General features: G+C 44.8%; 1 protein-coding gene across 3 annotated transcripts; it reads right to left on the bottom strand.

Moving 5' to 3' along the window:
- Positions 1 to 1,645: 1,645 nt before the first annotated feature.
- LOC132813886 (C3a anaphylatoxin chemotactic receptor-like) lies at positions 1,646 to 6,279 on the bottom strand. 3 transcript variants are annotated; one of them, XM_060823277.1, is made up of 2 exons: positions 5,999 to 6,279; positions 1,646 to 4,779 (listed from the first exon to the last, which is right to left on the bottom strand). In XM_060823277.1, the coding sequence occupies exon 2, from the start codon at positions 4,774 to 4,776 to the stop codon at positions 3,655 to 3,657; it is 1,122 nt and encodes a 373-aa protein (XP_060679260.1). In that variant the 5' UTR covers positions 4,777 to 4,779; positions 5,999 to 6,279; the 3' UTR covers positions 1,646 to 3,654. The 3 variants fall into 3 exon arrangements, with proteins under 3 accessions (XP_060679260.1, XP_060679258.1, XP_060679259.1); XM_060823275.1 differs by lacking the exon at positions 5,999 to 6,279 and adding an exon at positions 5,698 to 5,884; XM_060823276.1 differs by lacking the exon at positions 5,999 to 6,279 and adding an exon at positions 5,698 to 5,884 and having other exon boundaries at positions 1,646 to 4,794.
- Positions 6,280 to 18,652: the final 12,373 nt, after the last annotated feature.

An 18,652-nucleotide genomic window follows, 5' to 3' on the forward strand; every position in this document is an offset into this window, starting at 1 on the left:
CATACAGTAATTACCCATCAGTGGTCTCCCTTTATAAGTGCTCAGGTTATTTAATTCAGTAATTACCCAGCAACAGACTCCCTTTATAAGTTCTCCGGGTATTTAATTCAGTAATTACCCAGCAGCGGTCTCCCTTTATAAGTGCTCAGGGTATTTAATACAGTAATTACCCAGCAGCAGTCTCTCTCTATAAGTGCTCAGGGTATTTAACTCAGTTATTACCCAACAGCGGTCCCCCTTTATAAGTGCTCAGGGTATTTAATACAGTAATTACCCAGCAGTGGTCTCTCTCTATACGTGCTCAGGGTATTTAATATAATAATTACCCAGCAGCAGTCTCTTTCTATAAGTTCTCAAGTAATTTAATACAGTAATTACCCTACAGCGGTCTCTCTGTATAAGTGCTCAGGGTATTTAATACATTAATTACCCAACAGCGGTCCCCCTTTATAAGTGCTCAGGGTATTTAACTCAGTAATTGCCCAGCAGTGGTCTCTCTCTATAAGTGTTCTGGATATTTAACTCAGTAATTACCCAGCAGTGGTCTCTCTCTATAAGTGCTCAGGGTATTTAATTTAGGAACCCCAACAATAACTCCCTCCTTTAAGAAGTGTATTTTCTTTCTATGATGCGAGGTTTTAAGACAGTGATGAAGAGCAGGTACCAGAACTACGTGTGAGATTTTTAAAGAAAGGGTTAGAACAACAGATGCAGCCTGGCTGGGTGTGGTGAATTTCCCATAGAACCAGGGAGTTTTAGATTTGGCTTTTGGGGTCTTGAAGAGGTCGGAGACATTGTTTTCCTCTCTCTCTCTCTCAAATGCAGCTGAAACCTACTTTCCAAATTAATCTGGTAATGGGATCTTACTACATCAGAAACAGTACAGCTCCGATGGGCCAAAGAGCCTTCTCTGTGCTTTAGATCTCCACCTTTCTAGTGCATTGAGGAAGACAGGCTACGCTGGCTGTTGTTGAATTCACTATCCAGAGCACTTATAAGGAGGGGCTGCTGCTTGGGGGTTAATTGTTAATTTGAATATCTCGAGTACTTAGAACAGTTCCCTAGCAGCAGCCTCTCTTTATGTGAACTATTTAAAGCATTTACAAAGAGAGATTGTTGCTGTGGGATTGTCGCATTGTTAAGTCACAGCGATGACCCGTTCTGTTAATAAACCAAGCAGCCAGAAAAGCCAACCTTGCCTTGTAATTGTAAAAGTTGTGAGTGATAGAGAACTCCCCAAATTCTACTATTTGAAGAAAATATCAATTTAATTCCTTAACTCGAAAAGTGAACATTAAGCAACAACTATTCACACCTCTAAGCCGCCCCCCTGCCTTTCTCTGAACTGCTCTATATAGAGCCTCCAGCTCTATAACAATATGCTGTTCCAGTAAAAGACTTATTAAAATTACATCAACTTAATTTCAAAACCACTCAGCTGCTGTTGTCTTTGCTGTATATCTTCTCCTGCCTGAAGATCCTCTTCCTTGTTTTTACTGCAAATATATGAAAAGATGCCTTTGAGAGAGAGGGTTTCCTAATTTCCTGGGTCTCTCTATCTCTCTCTCTCTCTCTCGGAGGCCATGACTTGGAGACGCCGGTGTTGGACTGGGGTGTACAAAGTTAAAAATCACACAACACCGGGTTATAGTCCAACAGGTTTAATTGGAAGCACTAGCTTTCGGAGCGCTGCCCCTTCATCAGGTGGTTGAGGAATACACGATTGTAAGACACAGAATTTATAGCAAAAATGTACAGTGTGATGGAGCTGAAATTATACATTGAAAAATATCTTGGTTGTTTGTTAAGTCTGTCATCTGTTAGAATGACCATGTTAGTTTCACTTCTTTCATGTGTAATTCACAAAACTTTTTTTAAAAGTTACATTCTCAGGTTCACTTTAACAATTGGTGTCAGCCCAGATAATGTGTTGAAGGTGTTAGCTCCACTGTGTGCTGTTGTCTGTGCCGTAATGTCTAGACCGATTCTAATCTAAAAAGTGAGTTAACAGAGACTTACATGGATTCGTGCAGGTTTTGAGCAAAGTATAATGTAACTCAGCAAGGACAAATTCACCCCACACCAACGTATATGTGTATGTGTGAATGTGTGAGTATGAATGTCTGGGTGTGTGTGTGTGTACGTGTGTGTGAGTGTGTTTGTGTGGGTGTGAGTGTGTGGGTGGGTGTGTTTGTGTGAGTGTGAGTATGTGGGTGTATATGTGTGCGTGTGAGTGTAAGAGGGTCTAAGTCTGAGAGAGGGTGCATATGTGAGTGTGGGGCTGTGTGTGTGGATGTGTGTGTGTGTCTGTGTGGTTTTTTGTGTGTGCATGTTTGTGTCTGTCGGTGTGAGTATGTGTGAGTGTCTGTGTGGTTGCGTGTGTGTGAGTGTGAGTGTTTGTGTGTGGGTGTGTGTGTGGGTGCAATTATGAGTGTGTGAGTGTGTGAGAGTGTGGGTGTGAGTGTGTGTGTCAAAGGTGGAGGGTTGTGAGTATCTGTGAGGGAGAGTGTATATGTGTGTGTGTGAGAGAGAGAGTGTGTAAAGGGGTCTAAGTTTGTGAGAGGGTGCATGTGTGAGTGAGTGGCTGTGAGTGTGTTTGTGTGAGTGCATGGGTGCGTGTATGTGTGAGTGTGTTTGTGTTTGTGTGAGTGTGTGGGTGTGTATGTGTATCCGTGTGTGTGTGTTTGTGTGAGTGTCTGTCTGAGTGTGAGCATGTGAGTGTGGATGTGTGTGTGAGTGTCTGTGTAGAATGTGTGTGTGTGAGTGTGTGTGTGAGTGTGTGTGTCTGTGTAGATGTGTGTGTGTGAGTGTCTGTGAGTGTCTGTGGTTGTGTGTGTGTGTCATTTGTTCAAGGTTGGCAAAACAATAAATTCAAACTCATTGGGTTTTAGTATCCTGGGGCATAATTTAAACTGGTTGGTTAAATTCAAATTGTTGTCAAAACAGCAACCAGAACTCAGGTCTCCATTTCATAGCCAAGTGCCCATTTAAATGCCCATTTAATGAGTATACTACTGTTGCAGGCAGTGCGTTCCACGCCCCCTTCTACTCTCTGAGTAAAGAAACTCCCTCTGCCATCTGTCCGATATCTATCACCCCCTCAGTTTTTAGCTGTGTCCCCTTGTGCTAGCCAACACCATCCGAGGGAAAAGGCTCTCACTGTCTACCCTATCTAACCTTCGGATTATCTTCCATGTCTCTATTAAGTCACCTCTAACGAAAACAGCCTCAAGTCCCTCAGCCTTTCCTCGTGAGACCTTCCCTCCATCACCAGGCAACATCCCTGGGAAATCTCCTCTGCACCCTTTCCACGTCCTTCCTATAACGCGGTGACCAGGAACTGTACGCGACACTCCCCGAGTGCGGCCGGGCCAGAGTATTGTCCAGCCCCAGCATGACCTCTCTTAAAGGCACAGTACATATCATCATCTTGAAAACAATATCAATGATCTTACATACTTATAAAGAGAGATTGTTGCTGGGGGATGGTTAAATTGACCATCTCGAGTACATATAAAGAGAGATTGTTGCTGGGGATGGTTAAATTGACCATCTCGAGTACTTATAAAGAGGGAGGTGGGGATGAGGGTGTTAAGTTGGCCATCTGGAGACTTCCGTGCATCCAGAGGAGAGGTCCTGGCGGGAGCGGCCGAGTCAAGTTGTCACACAAGACGGGTCCACCGATCCAGAGAGCTCTAGGCCTGAGGTCTTTGTCTTCTCGTTGACCGTCGGTAGTGTGGGCTTGGGCCGGGTGGAGGCCAGGGAGCTTTCCTCCTCGAAAGCGCCCTCCAGCAGCCCCCTCAGTCCTCTGCGGAGCTGCCCACGGCCCTGGCGCCCGGCGAAGGCGTACAGGAAGGGGTTGAGGCAGCTGTTGAGGTAGGCCAGGCTGATGGCGGCAGGGTCGACCGTCCGGGCCCAGTGCTGGAGCCGCCAGTCGCCGGACAGGAGGAGCAGGCCCACCACATGGTAGGGGGTCCAGCACAGGAAGAAACCCAGCAGCACCACCAGCAGGAGGCGGCAGGGCCTCCGGCTCTGAGGCTGGGAGAAGCGGGAGGCCCAGAGGCTGTGGGCGATGAGGCCGTTGCTGGCGGCGATGACCACCAGGGGGAGCAGGAAGGCGAAGACGAAGCGGGTCAGGCTGACGGCGCGCTGCCTAGGCCCCAGCTCCTCCCCGTAGTCGGCGACGCACCGGACGGGGAACCCGGCAGCGAACTGCACCGTCCTCCGGTACAGGAGGCTGGGTAGTGACATCAGCAGGGCCAGGCCCCAGGCTGAGGCGCAGGAGAGCCGGGCCCGGCCCAGAGAGCGCTGCCTGCGGAACCAGAGAGGCAGCAGCGCCGCCAGGCAGCGGTCCACCGAGATGCCGGTCAGTACGAAGACGCTGGCGTACATGCTGAGCACGGTGAGCCAGGGCAGCAGCTTGCAGAGGAAGGGGCCGAAGGGCCACTGGTAGTCCACGGCCAACTGGGTGAGCAGGAAGGGCAGGGTGAGGCACAGCAGGAGGTCGGCCACCGCGAGGTTGAGGAACCAGACGGTGACTGGGCGCCTGGCCATCAGGAAACCCACGATCCACAACACGGCGATGTTGCCGGGGATGCCCAGGGCAAAGATGGTGGCGTAGGCCAACATGGACATGACGCTGAGGGACTTCCTGATGGGCTCGGTATGGTTCAACAGCGCCTCCTCCTGGTGGTCACGGTAGTCCTCTTCCTCCTCCTTCCCCCAGTCCTCGTCCCAAAGGCTCCAGTTGCCCAGCAGAGTGCCATTGACGTCCATCACCTGAAAGGAGACAAACTGGGCAGGGTTCAACCAATCAGCTGGCACCCCGCAGCGCTGACCCTCCCACAGCACCCGCTCCCTCAGCGCTGACCCTCCCACAGCCCCCACTCCCTCAGCACTGACCCTCTCACAGCGCCCACTCCCTCAGCGCTGACCCTCCCACAGCACCCACTCCCTCAGCGCTGACCCTCCCACAGCGCCCACTCCCTCAGCGCTGACCCTCCCACAGCACCCACTCCCTCAGCACTGACCCTCTCACAGCGCCCACTCCCACAGCACTGACCCTCCCTCAGCGCCCGCTTCCACAGCACTGACCCTCCCACAGCGCCCACTCCCTCAGCACTGACCCTCCCACAGCACCCACTCCCTCAGCACTGACCCTCTCACAGCACCCACTCCCTCAGCACTGACCCTCCCACAGCACCCACTCCCTCAGCACTGACACTCCCACAGTGCCCACTCCCTCAGCACTGACCCTCCCACAGCACTGACCCTCCCACAGCACCCGCCCCCTCAGCACTGACCCTCCCACATCACCCACTCCCTCAGCACTGACCCTCCCACAGCACCCACTCCCTCCGCACTGACCCTCCCACAGCACCAGCTCCCTCAGCACTGACCCTCCCACAGTGCACACTCCCTCAGCGCTGACCCTCCCACAGCACCCACTCCCTCAGCACTGACCCTCTCACAGCACCCACTCCCTCAGCACTGACCCTCCCACAGCACCCACTCCCTCAGCACTGACCCTCCCACAGCACCCACTCCCTCAGCACTGACCCTCCCACAGCACCCACTCCCTCAGCGCTGACCCTCACTCAGCACCGGCTCCCTCAGCACTGACCCTCCCACAGCGCCCCCTCCCTCAGCACTGACCCTCCCACAGCGCCCGCCCCCTCCACTATCTCTCTGTCCTACCTGACCCACGGGACGGAAGAAAGGGTGTCACTCTCAGCCAGGCCTGTGTGGGAATTTGGTTTGTCTTTGGGATCTTGCTGTTCCTCCCTCTCCCTCCGTTCGCAATGCTCCCCGTTGTCCAGAGTGATGACCTTAAACACTCTCTTCCCCTTCCCCACACCCCTCCCTTTCCTGTGCAAGGCCTCGGCTCCCTTTGGTCACTCTCACACCTCGCGCGCCCCCAATCCCCCACCCCCACTGCTCCCCTCGTTGTGAGGCCACTGGGGTGGGCCTGTGAGTCCTGGGGCAGGGGCGCACTCACTGGAACGTCAATCCGCGTCCTCCCCAGGACTCAGGCTTCGGGAGGAACTGAGCCACAGAGCCCTTGGGAGGCTGTGTCATGACTGACAATTGCAACAGTTTCCTGAACTAAAACGCTGTCGCAGACAGAAAAGCAAATGTGAACGACAGAGGATACCCTGAGGGGAGACGCCGAACCACGAGAGGGATCCACCTTTTAGAGTAGGCCCCGCCGGGCCTAGTGTCTCTCCCTGAGGCCTGTGGCCCAGGAGTTAGCCTCTTGCCTGTTCGGAAGGTTGAGGCCTCGCCTCAGTGACCAACTCAAGGGCTTCCGTTGCATCTCAATTGGGATGTCATTGCCCCCTGGGGTAAGAGTTCAGGAAAGGACCGGTCAAGAGAGCGGCCTCCGCCGTTGCTAACGAACATCCACACCGAGCGGAGAATGGGCTCGGCGCACAGACACACCCAGGATCGCACTCTCTATAAGTGCTCAGGGTATTTAATACAGTAATTTCCCAATAGCGGTCTCTCTGTATCCATGCTCAGGGTATTTAATTCAGTAATTACCCAGCAGCGGTCTCTCTCTATGAGTGCTAAGTGTATTTAATTCATTAATTACCCAGCAGCGGTCTCTCTCTATAAGTTCTTAGGGTATTTAATACAGTAATTACCCAGCAGCGGTCTCTCTCTATTTGTGCTCAGGGTATTTAATTCAGTTATTACCCAGCAGCGGTCTCTATAAGTGCTCAGGTTATTTAATTCAGTAGTTACCCAGCATCAGTCTCCCTCTATAAGTGCTCAGGGTATTTAATTACAGGAATTACCCAGCAGCCTCTCTCTCTATTTGTGCTCAGGGTATTTAATTCAGTTATTACCCAACAGCGGTCTCTCTCTATAAGTGCTCAGGATATTTAATTACAGTAATTACCCAGCAGCCTCTGTCTCTATTAGTGCTCAGGGTATTTAATTCAGTTATTACCCAGCAGCGGTCTCACTCTATAAGTGCTCAGGGTATTTAACTCAGTAATTACCCAGCAGCGGTCTCCCTTTATAAGTGCTCAGGGTATTTTACTCAGTAATTACCCAGCAGCAGTTTCTCTATATAAGTGCTCAGGGTATTGAATACAGTAATTACACAGCAGCGGTCTCTCTATGTGTGCTCAATGTATTTATCACAGTAATTACCCAGCAGCGGTCTGCCGTTATAAGTGCTCAGGGTATTTAACTCAGTAAGTACGCAGCAGCAGTCTCACTTTGTAAGTGCTCAGGGTATTTAATACAGTAATTACCTAGCAGCGGTCTCTCACTATAAGTGCTCAAGGTATTTAATTCAGTAATTACCCACTAGCTGTCTCTCTCTATGAGTGCTCAGGGTATTTAATACAGTAATTACCCAGCAGCGGTCTCTGTCTATAAGTGCTCAGGGTATTTAATTCATTAATTACCCAGCAGCGGTCTCACTCTATATGTGCTCAGGGTATTTATTTCAGTAATTAACCAGCAGCGGACTCCCATTATAAGTGCTCAGGGTATTTAATACAGTATTTACCCAGCAGCTGTCTCTCTCTGTAAGTGCTCAGGGTATCTCATACAGTAATTACCCAGCAGCAGTCTCTCTCTATAAGTGTTCAGGGTATTTAACTCAGTAATTACCAAGCAGCGGTCTCTCTCTATTAGCACTCAGGGTATTTAATTCAGTAATTACCCAGCAGCGGTCTCACTCTATAAGTGCTCAGGGTATTTAACTCAGTAATTACTCAGCAGCAGGCTCCCTTTAGAAGTGCTCAGGTATTTACCTCAGAAATTACCCAGCAGCAGTCTCTCTCTATTTGTGCTCAGGGTATTTAATTCAGTAATTACCCAGCAGCGGTCTCTCTCTATGAGTGCTAAGTGTATTTAATTCATTAATTACCCAGCAGCGGTCTCTCTCTATAAGTGCTCAGGGTATTTAATACAGTAATTACCCAGCAGCGGTCTCTCTCTATTTGTGCTCAGGGTATTTAATTCAGTTATTACCCAGCAGCGGTCTCTATAAGTGCTCAGGTTATTTAATTCAGTAGTTACCCAGCATCAGTCTCCCTCTATAAGTGCTCAGGGTATTTAATTACAGGAATTACCCAGCAGCCTCTCTCTCTATTTGTGCTCAGGGTATTTAATTCAGTTATTACCCAACAGCGGTCTCTCTCTATAAGTGCTCAGGGTATTTAATTACAGTAATTACCCAGCAGCCTCTGTCTCTATTAGTGCTCAGGGTATTTAATTCAGTTATTACCCAGCAGCGGTCTCACTCTATAAGTGCTCAGGGTATTTAACTCAGTAATTACCCAGCAGCGGTCTCCCTTTATAAGTGCTCAGGGTATTTTACTCAGTAATTACCCAGCAGCAGTTTCTCTATATAAGTGCTCAGGGTATTGAATACAGTAATTACACAGCAGCGGTCTCTCTATGTGTGCTCAATGTATTTATCTCAGTAATTACCCACCAGCGGTCTACCGTTATAAGTGCTCAGGGTATTTAACTCAGTAAGTACGCAGCAGCAGTCTCACTTTGTAAGTGCTCAGGGTATTTAATACAGTAATTACCTAGCAGCGGTCTCTCACTATAAGTGCTCAAGGTATTTAATTCAGTAATTACCCACTAGCTGTCTCTCTCTATGAGTGCTCAGGGTATTTAATACAGTAATTACCCAGCAGCGGTCTCTGTCTATAAGTGCTCAGGGTATTTAATTCATTAATTACCCAGCAGCGGTCTCACTCTATATGTGCTCAGGGTATTTATTTCAGTAATTAACCAGCAGCGGACTCCCATTATAAGTGCTCAGGGTATTTAATACAGTATTTACCCAGCAGCTGTCTCTCTCTGTAAGTGCTCAGGGTATCTCATACAGTAATTACCCAGCAGCAGTCTCTCTCTATAAGTGTTCAGGGTATTTAACTCAGTAATTACCAAGCAGCGGTCTCTCTCTATTAGCACTCAGGGTATTTAATTCAGTAATTACCCAGCAGCGGTCTCACTCTATAAGTGCTCAGGGTATTTAACTCAGTAATTACTCAGCAGCAGGCTCCCTTTAGAAGTGCTCAGGTATTTACCTCAGAAATTACCCAGCAGCAGTCTCTCTCTATCAGTGCTCAGGGTATTTAATACAGTAATTACCCAGCAGCAGTCTCTCTCTATAGGTGTTCAGGGTATTTAATACAGTAATTACCCAGCAGCGGTCTCTCTCCATAAGTGCTCAGGGTATTTAATACAGTAATTACCCAGCAGCGGTCTCTCTCTATAAGTGCTCAGGGTATTTAATACAGTAATTACCCAGCAGCGGTCTCCCTTTATTTGTGCTCAGGATATTTAATTCAGTAATTACCCAGCAGCAGTCTCTCCCTCTGAGTTCTCAGGGAATTTAATTCAGTAATTACCCAGCAGTGATCTCTCTCTATAAGTGTTACGGGTATTTAATTCATTAATTACCCAGCAGTGCTCTCTCTCCATAAGTGCTCTGGATATTTGATTCAGTAATTACCCAGCAGCGGTCTTTCTCTATAAGTGCTCAGGGTACTTAATTTTGTAATTACCCAACAGCGATCTCTCTCCATAAGTGCTCAGGGTATTTAATTCAGTTATTTCCCAGCAGCGGTCTCTCTCTACAAGTGGTCAGTGCATTTAATACAGTATTTACCCAGTAGTGGTCTCCCTTTATAAGTGCTCAGGGTATTTTACTCAGTAATTACCCAGCAGCAGTTTCTCTATATAAGTGCTCAGGGTATTGAATACAGTAATTACACAGCAGCGGTCTCTCTATGTGTGCTCAATGTATTTATCTCAGTAATTACCCACCAGCGGTCTACCGTTATAAGTGCTCAGGGTATTTAACTCAGTAAGTACGCAGCAGCAGTCTCACTTTGTAAGTGCTCAGGGTATTTAATACAGTAATTACCTAGCAGCGGTCTCTCACTATAAGTGCTCAAGGTATTTAATTCAGTAATTACCCACTAGCTGTCTCTCTCTATGAGTGCTCAGGGTATTTAATACAGTATTTACCCAGCAGCGGTCTCTGTCTATAAGTGCTCAGGGTATTTAATTCATTAATTACCCAGCAGCGGTCTCACTCTATATGTGCTCAGGGTATTTATTTCAGTAATTAACCAGCAGCGGACTCCCATTATAAGTGCTCAGGGTATTTAATACAGTAATTACCCAGCAGCTGTCTCTCTCTGTAAGTGCTCAGGGTATCTCATACAGTAATTACCCAGCAGCAGTCTCTCTCTATAGGTGTTCAGGGTATTTTACTCAGTAATTACCAAGCAGCGGTCTCTCTCTATTAGCACTCAGGGTATTTAATTCAGTAATTACCCAGCAGCGGTCTCACTCTATAAGTGCTCAGGGTATTTAACTCAGTAATTACGCAGCAGCGGTTTCTCTCTCTTTAAGTGCTCAGGGTTTTTAGTACAGTAATTTCCCAACAGTGGTCTGTCTCTATAAGTGCTCTGGCTATTTAATTCAGTAAATACCCAGCAGATGTCTCACTTTGTAAGTGCTCAGGGTATTTAATACAGTAATTACCTAGCAGCGGTCTCTCACTATAAGTGCTCAAGGTATTTAATTCAGTAATTACCCACTAGCTGTCTCTCTCTATGAGTGCTCAGGGTATTTAATACAGTAGTTACCCAGCAGCGGTCTCTCTGTATAAGTGCTCAGGGTATTTAATACAGTAATCACTCAACAGCATTCTCTCACTATTAGTGCTCAGGGTATTTAATTCAGTAATTTCCCACTAGCGGTCTCTCTCTATGAGTACTCAGGGTATTTAATTCAGTAATTACCCAGCCGCGGTCTCTCTGTATCCATGCTCAGGGTATTTAATTCAGTAATTACCCAGCAGCGGTCTCGCTCTATAAGTGCTCAGGGTATTTAACTCAGTAATTACCCAGCAGCGGTTTCTCTCTCTATAAGTGCTCAGGGTTTTTAATACAGTAATTTCCCAACAGTGGTCTGTCTCTATAAGTGCTCAGGGTATTTAATTCAGTTATTACCCAGCAGCGGTCTCACTCTATAAGTGCTCAGGGTATTTAACTCAGTAATTACTCAGCAGCAGACTCCCTTTAGAAGTGCTCAGGTATTTACCTCAGAAATTACCCAGCAGCAGTCTCTCTCTATAAGTGCTCAGGGTATTTAATACAGTAATTACCCAGCAGCAGTCTCTCTCTATAGGTGTTCAGGGTATTTAATACAGTAATTACCCAGCAGCGGTCTCTCTCTATAAGTGCTCAGGGTATTTAATACAGTAATTACCCAACAGCGGTCTCCCTTTATTTGTGCTCAGGATATTTAATTCAGTAATTACCCAGCAGCAGTCTCTCCCTCTGAGTTCTCAGGGAATTTAATTCAGTAATTACCCAGCAGCAGTCTCTCTCTATAAGTGCTCAGGTTATTTAATTCAGTAGTTACCCAGCATCAGTCTCCCTCTATAAGTGCTCAGGGTATTTAATTACAGTAATTACCCAGCAGCCTCTCTCTCTATTTGTGCTCAGGGTACTTAATTTTGTAATTACCCAACAGCGGTCTCTCTCTATAAGTGCTCAGGATATTTAATTACAGTAATTACCCAGCAGCCTCTGTCTCTATTAGTGCTCAGGGTATTTAACTCAGTTATTACTCAGCAGCAGACTCCCTTTAGAAGTGCTCAGGTATTTACCTCAGTAATTACCCAGCAACAGTCTCTCTCTATAAGTGCTCAGGGTATTTAATTCAGTAGTTACCCAGCATCAGTCTCCCTCTATAAGTGCTCAGGGTATTTAATACAGTAATTACCCAGCAGTGGTCTCCCTTCATAAGTGCTCAGGGCATTTAATACAGGAATTACCCAGCAGCGGTCTCTCTGTATAAGTGCTCAGGGTACTTAATTTTGTAATTACCCAGCAGTGGTCACTCTCTATAAGTGCTCAGGGTATTTAATACAGTAATTACCCAACAGTGGTCTCCATTTATTCGTGCTCAGGGTATTTAATTCAGTAATTACCCAGCAGCAGTCTCTCCCTATGAGTTCTCAGGGTATTTAATTCAGTAATTACCCAGCAGCAGTCTTTCTCTATAAGTGCTCAGGGTACTTAATTTTGTAATTACCCAACAGCGATCTCTCTCCATAAGTGCTCAGGGTATTTAATTCAGTTATTTCCCAGCAGCGGTCTCTCTCTATAAGTGGTCAGTGCATTTAATACAGTATTTACCCAGCAGCGGTCTCCCTTTATAAGTGCTCAGGGTATTTTACTCAGTAATTACGCAGCAGCGGTCTCTCTCTATTAGCACTAAGGGTATTTAATTCAGTAATTACCCAGCAGCAGTCTCTCTCTATAAGTGCTCAGGGATTTTAATACAGTAATTTCCCAATAGCGGTCTCTCTCTATAAGTGCTCTGGGTATTTAATTCAAAATTACCCAGCAGCAGTCTCCCTTATTAAGTGCTCAGGGTATTTAATACAGTAATTACCCACTAGCTGTCTCTCTCTATGAGTGCTCAGGGTATTTAATTCAGTAACTACCCAGCAGCTGTCTCTCTCTATAAGTGCTAAGGGTATTTAATTCATTAATTACCCAGCAGCAGTCTCAGTCTATATGTGCTCAGGGTATTTATTTCAGTAATTAACCAGCAGCGGACTTCCGTTATAAGTGCTCAGGGTATTTCATACAGTAATTACCCAGCAGCAGTTTCACTCTATAGGTGCTCAGGGTATTTAATACAGTAATTACCCAGCAGCGGCCTCTCTGTATAAGTGCTCAGGGTATTTAATACAGTATTTACCCAGCAGCAGTCTCTCTGTATAAGTGCTCAGGGTATTTCATACAGTAATTACCCAGCAGCAGTCTCACTCTATAGGTGTTCAGGGTATTTAATGCAGTAATTACCCAACAGCGGTCTCCCTTTATTTGTTCTCAGGGTATTTAATTCAGTAATTACCCAGCAGCAGTCTCTCCCTATGAGTTCTCAGGGTATTTAATTCAGTAATTACCCAGCAGTGATCTCTCTCTATAAGTGCTAAGGGTATTTAATTCATTAATTACCCAGCAGTGCTCTCCCTCCATAAGTGCTCTGGGTATTTTATTCAGTAATTACCCAGCAGCGGTCTTTCTCTATAAGTGCTCAGGGTACTTAATTTTGTAATTACCCAACAGCGATCTCTCTTCATAAGTGCTCAGGGTATTTAATTCAGTTATTTCCCAGCAGCGGTCTCTCTCTATAAGTGGTCAGTGCATTTAATACAGTATTTACCCAGCAGCGGTCTCCCTTTATAAGTGCTCGGGGTATTTTACTCAGTAATTGCCCAGCAGCAGTTTCTCTATATAAGTGCTCAGGGTATTGAATACAGTAATTACACAGCAGCGGTCTCTCTATGTGTGCTCAATGTATTTATCTCAGTAATTACCCACCAGCGGTCTCCTGTTATAAGTGCTCAGGGTATTTAACTCAGTAATTACGCAGCAGCGGTCTCTCTCTATAAGTGCTCAGGGTATTTAATACAGTAATTTCCCAATAGCGGTCTCTCTCTATAAGTGCTCTGGGTATTTAATTTAGAAATTACCCAGCAGCAGTCTCACTTTGTAAGTGGTCAGGGTATTTAATACAGTAATTACCCAGCAGCGGTCTCTCACTATAAGTGCTCAAGGTATTTAATTCAGTAATTACCCACGAGCTGTCTCTCTCTGTGAGTGCTCAGGGTATTTAATACAGTAATTACCCAGCAGCGGTCTCTCTCTATAAGTGCTCAGGGTATTTAACTCAGTAATTACCGTGCAGCGGTCTCTCTCTCGAAGTGCTCAGGGTTTTTAATATAGTAATTTCCCAATAGCGGTCTCTCTCTATAAGTGCTCTGGGTATTTAATTCAGAAATTACCCAGTGCATTTTATACAGTATTTAGCCAGCAGCGGTCTCCCTTTTTTTAATAGATATTTTTATTAGAAATTTAACATTTTTGCAAGTTTATAAAAATAAACAGAACTCTCAAATACAAACATTGATGTACAATTATATCAAATATACAATAGTCAAAATTTAACAAAGGAAAGAAAAAAAAACCAAAAACCAAAATAAAATAAAAAAAGACCCAAACTCAACTTTCTACTAATCTAACCTATAACTAACCAGAGTGTATACTTAAGTCTCTTACATGCTCGGAATGTATTAACATCAAATGTAATAAACCCGTATTCGTGCGGGATTCCTCTCCCAAGGGGTCCCGGAGCAGCCAGGTTTGTAATCCACACTAAATAAAGGCCCTTGTTAGGATGGCCGAAATATCTGCATTTATGTAATTCAAAAAGGGCTGCCATATTTTATAAAATAATTCAGTCTTTCGGTGCACCATATTTGTAAGGAAGTCAGGTGGAATATATTCCATAATTAATCTGTGCCAATTTGAAAGTCCAGGGGGGCCCTCAGCCACCCAGTTCACCAAAATACTTTTTCCTCGCACAGAAAGAGAGAATAGAAAATAGTCTCTTCCCGTGCGTATCCAGGGAGGGTAAGTTCGAAAAGTCCAAAAGGAGAGATACAGGGTCCACTCTAATTTCCGTTCCTAAAATATCTGTCAGGGTACTTGCTACTTTAGTCCAATATCTACGGATCTTATGACAAGTCCATAGGCAATGTACAAGAGTGCCCACCTCTATTTTGCATTTGGGACACATTGGAGATGCTCCTGCCTTAAATTTTGCCAATCGAGCCGGTGCTATATGGGCCCTATGAAGTATCTTCAGCTGGATAGCCTGGGTTCTGTTGCAGATAGTAATTCTTCTAGCATTTTCCCAAATATCATTCCACGTTTCTATAGAGATTTCTAGTCCCAAATCCTGATCCCATGTTTTAAGCAGATTGTCCATATCTCCCGATACTTCATCATGTAGTAAATGATAAATAGTACTAACGGAGGATACCCCTACTGGTCGTAGGACATTACATTCTCTATCTGATTTATAAAGACTATCTATTAACGTAGTCTTCTTCTGTATATAATCTCGAATTTGGAAGTATCGAAAGAGGTCTCCATTGGGTAATCCGAATTTCTGACGCAGCTGTTCAAAGGACATCAGGACCCCATCTTTAAATAGGTCCCCTAAACATGAGATACCCCTGGATCTCCAGAGTTTAAAAGTGGCATCTGTAAACCCCGGTTGGAATCCCCATGCCACTACTATCGGTGCATGGGGTGATGTTTTATGTAAATTACCCTCATTTTGCCGTATTATATTCCAGGCCTGAACTGATATTTTCTAAAGTCTGGGAAATCCAGTCCTCCCCTTGCCTGTGGAAGCTGTAGCTTCTTCAGCTTAATAAGGGGCCGTCTATGATTCCAAATAAAGGAACCCAGCCAGCCATATAATTTACATAGGGCCATACTTGGCAGCATCACCGGGAGCATTCTCATAGGATATAGGAGACAGGGCAGAACATTCATTTTAATTAGTGCTATTCTACCCAACCAGGAAATCGGAAGGTCTCCCCATCGCTGGAGGTCCTGCCTTATCCTTTCCAGTAATTGCACAAAATTAGCCCTATACAACTGACCAAATACTGGAGTAATAAAAATACCTAAATATAAGAAGCCCTCCAGGGACCAACGAAAGGGAAAAAAGGATCCGTCCACTAAGTGGGGTGTCATAGCCAGGCCACCCATTGGCATAGCCTCTGATTTTGAAAAATTAATTTTATAGCCTGAGAATGCACTAAATGTATTAATAACTTGAATCAGAGGATTATTGAGGAATAAAAGAATATCATCTGCATAAAGAGTAATTTTGTGTTTACCTGTACCAATCCTCGGGGCCGTTATATTAGGATTAGTCCGTATAGCTTCTGCTAGTGGTTCAATTATTAGCGTAAATAACAATGGCGAGAGAGGACATCCTTGACGGCAGCCCCTACCCACACTGAAGTTATCCGATCTTAACCCATTGGTAATAACAACTGCTTTGGGATCACTATACAATGTTGAGACCCATTCGGTAAACACCTGTCCAACGCTAAACCTTTCCAATGTGTAAAACAAATATGACCAGTCAACCCTGTCGAATGCCTTTTCCGCATCCAGTGAAATTACTACTCCTGGTATCTTTCCCTGATGACAGGCTTGGATCATATTCAAGACCCTTCTAATATTATTGGATGATCTACAGCCCTTAATAAATCCCGTCTGATCCTCCTTTATAATATGTGGCAGTACCCTTTCTAGTCTCAGTGCTGACATTTTAGAGAGGATTTTAAAATCTACATTTAGCGAGGATATTGGTCTATAAGATGTACAGTCTTCTGGGTCTTTTCCTTTTTTAAGGATAAGAGAGATATTTGCCTCTTTCAGCGAAGGCGGGAGACAGCCCTGACTATATGCAAAGTTATACATGTCCATAAGTGGATCAGCCAATATTTCTGTAAATTCTTTATAGAATTCAGCTTGAAAACCATCTGGGCCCGGTGCCTTTCCGCTCTGGAGTTGCCTAATTGCATCAAGTATTTCTTGGACTGTTAGAGGAGTATTTAGGGCCGATACCTGTTCCGGAGTCAAGCCCGGAAAGGTCAAATTTTTAAAAAATGACTGCATCCTCCTAGTCCTATCTTCACAATCCTGCGATTTATATAACTCAGAATAAAATTCTCTAAAGATCGCATTAATCTTTTTATGATCATGAGTCAAGGTACCTGTACTTTCCTTGATAGACGTAATAGTCTGAGGGGCCTTGTTTTTCTTTGCAAGAAATGCTAAGTATCTACCCAGTTTGTCGCCATATTCATATAATCTTTGTTTTGCAAATAATATTTCCCTCTTAGCCGTTTGAGTAAGCATAGTGTTTAGAGCTGTCCTAAGAGCCGTAATCCTTTGCAACTTTATAATAGAAGGTCTATCAGCGTATGCTGTTTTAGCTGCTTTTAAGCGAGCTTCGAGCAGACGCTGTTGCTCTCCCTTCAGTTTTTTCTGGGTCGCTGAGTAGGAGATGATCAAACTTCGTGCATAAGCTTTGATGGTCTCCCACATCATTGATGGGTTGCTAGCCGTACCTGAATTAATTTCTAAAAAAAGTTTTAAATTCTTGGGAGAAGTACTTTACAAATTTACTATCTTTTATCAGGAAGGGGTCCATACGCCAATGCCGAGCGGATGTCCCATTGTTCCTTGCCTTAGTTTCCATATATACAGCGGAGTGGTCGGAAATCGCTATAGTACCTATTTTACAGGATAATATAGAATTTTTAAAAATCGATGGGGCAAAAAACATATCAATTGTTGTATGACATTTATGTGGATTAGAGTAGAAAGAAAAATCTCTACCCTGTGGATGAAGACATCTCCATACATATTCAGATCCGCCAATTGTCTAGATCTGGGAGATACTCCGGCAGCTCTCTTGGGAATCCTATCTATTTCCGGATCCATAATACAATTAAAGTCTCCCCCTATAATTGTATGACGGGCAGCAAAGGCCATCAATTTTGAAAAAGCTTCCATTATAAATTTAGAGGGGTGTGCCGGGGGGCAGTACAAATTTAGAATCCCATATTCCTCTCCATCTACGAGAGCTTTAATCAAAATATATCGTCCAAATTCGTCTTTTATCTGATTTAGAATTTTGAAAGGGAAATTCTTCCGAACAAGAATAACAACTCCCCTGCTTTTTGAGCTAAAAGAAGAGGAAAAGGCCTGATCAAATCCGCCCTGTCGTAATTTTAAGTGTTCTTTATCCGACAGGTGTGTCTCCTGTAGGAGAGCTATATCAACTCTCTCTTTCTTAAGATTTGATAATATTTTCTTCCTTTTGACTGGCGAATTACTCCCCTTGACATTCCAGGTGCACCACTTAACCGACTGATCAACCATAATCATCTGGGCAGGTCCGAGACCCCTCAGGAGGGGAAACCCTATCTGGAACATCCCGAGCACGGAGCATATAAAATTTACAAAAATAAAGGCTCTCTATTACACTCACAACAATATAATAAAAAACTATTTCTAAATAAAAAAACGTTAAAACGTACCTAAATGGAGATTTTCCCCCTTGTTCCCAGGGAGCGTCACTTCCTCTCCCACAGTCCATCTTATCCTCTCTCAACCAATGCCCCACCCTTGACCCAGGTGCTCCTCAATAAAATGAGGAGAATTCAAATATAATACAAAGCTAGAGTTAACAGTGAGCACCCTACCCCCGCCCACACCAACACCTGGATATATTTGGGAATGTTAATACCATATATAAATATATAACTATAAAATTATCTCAACAAGTAATAATTAAATATAATAATACAAAATAACAGGGGAAAAACAACCCCGCTCCTAAAGACAGAGGTAAAATAGAATAATGTAACCACCTCCCCCCACCAACATTAACCAATCGCCCCAACATATATATACATGCATACATACCCACATATATACATAAAGTAATAAAAGAAAACAAACCAAGCGGGGGGGGGGAGAAAATCAAATCCCTCTCCCCGCCCCCCCATGATAATATTAAACACTGAGGTAAAAAAAGGGGGGAATATAGACCAAAGTGGGGGGAAGGCAAACCAACATCCACAATCTCTTACAGTTTATTTAAGAGAGTCCAAGAATTCCTTTGCCTTCTCTGGTGAACCGAAGTTATATATGGATCCTTTGTGGTTAAAATGTAGCGTCGCTGGATAGCGTAAAGAGTA

Source organism: Hemiscyllium ocellatum, unplaced genomic scaffold (assembly GCF_020745735.1).
Source record: "Hemiscyllium ocellatum isolate sHemOce1 unplaced genomic scaffold, sHemOce1.pat.X.cur. scaffold_518_pat_ctg1, whole genome shotgun sequence".
NCBI classification, from domain to species: Eukaryota; Metazoa; Chordata; class Chondrichthyes; order Orectolobiformes; family Hemiscylliidae; genus Hemiscyllium; species Hemiscyllium ocellatum.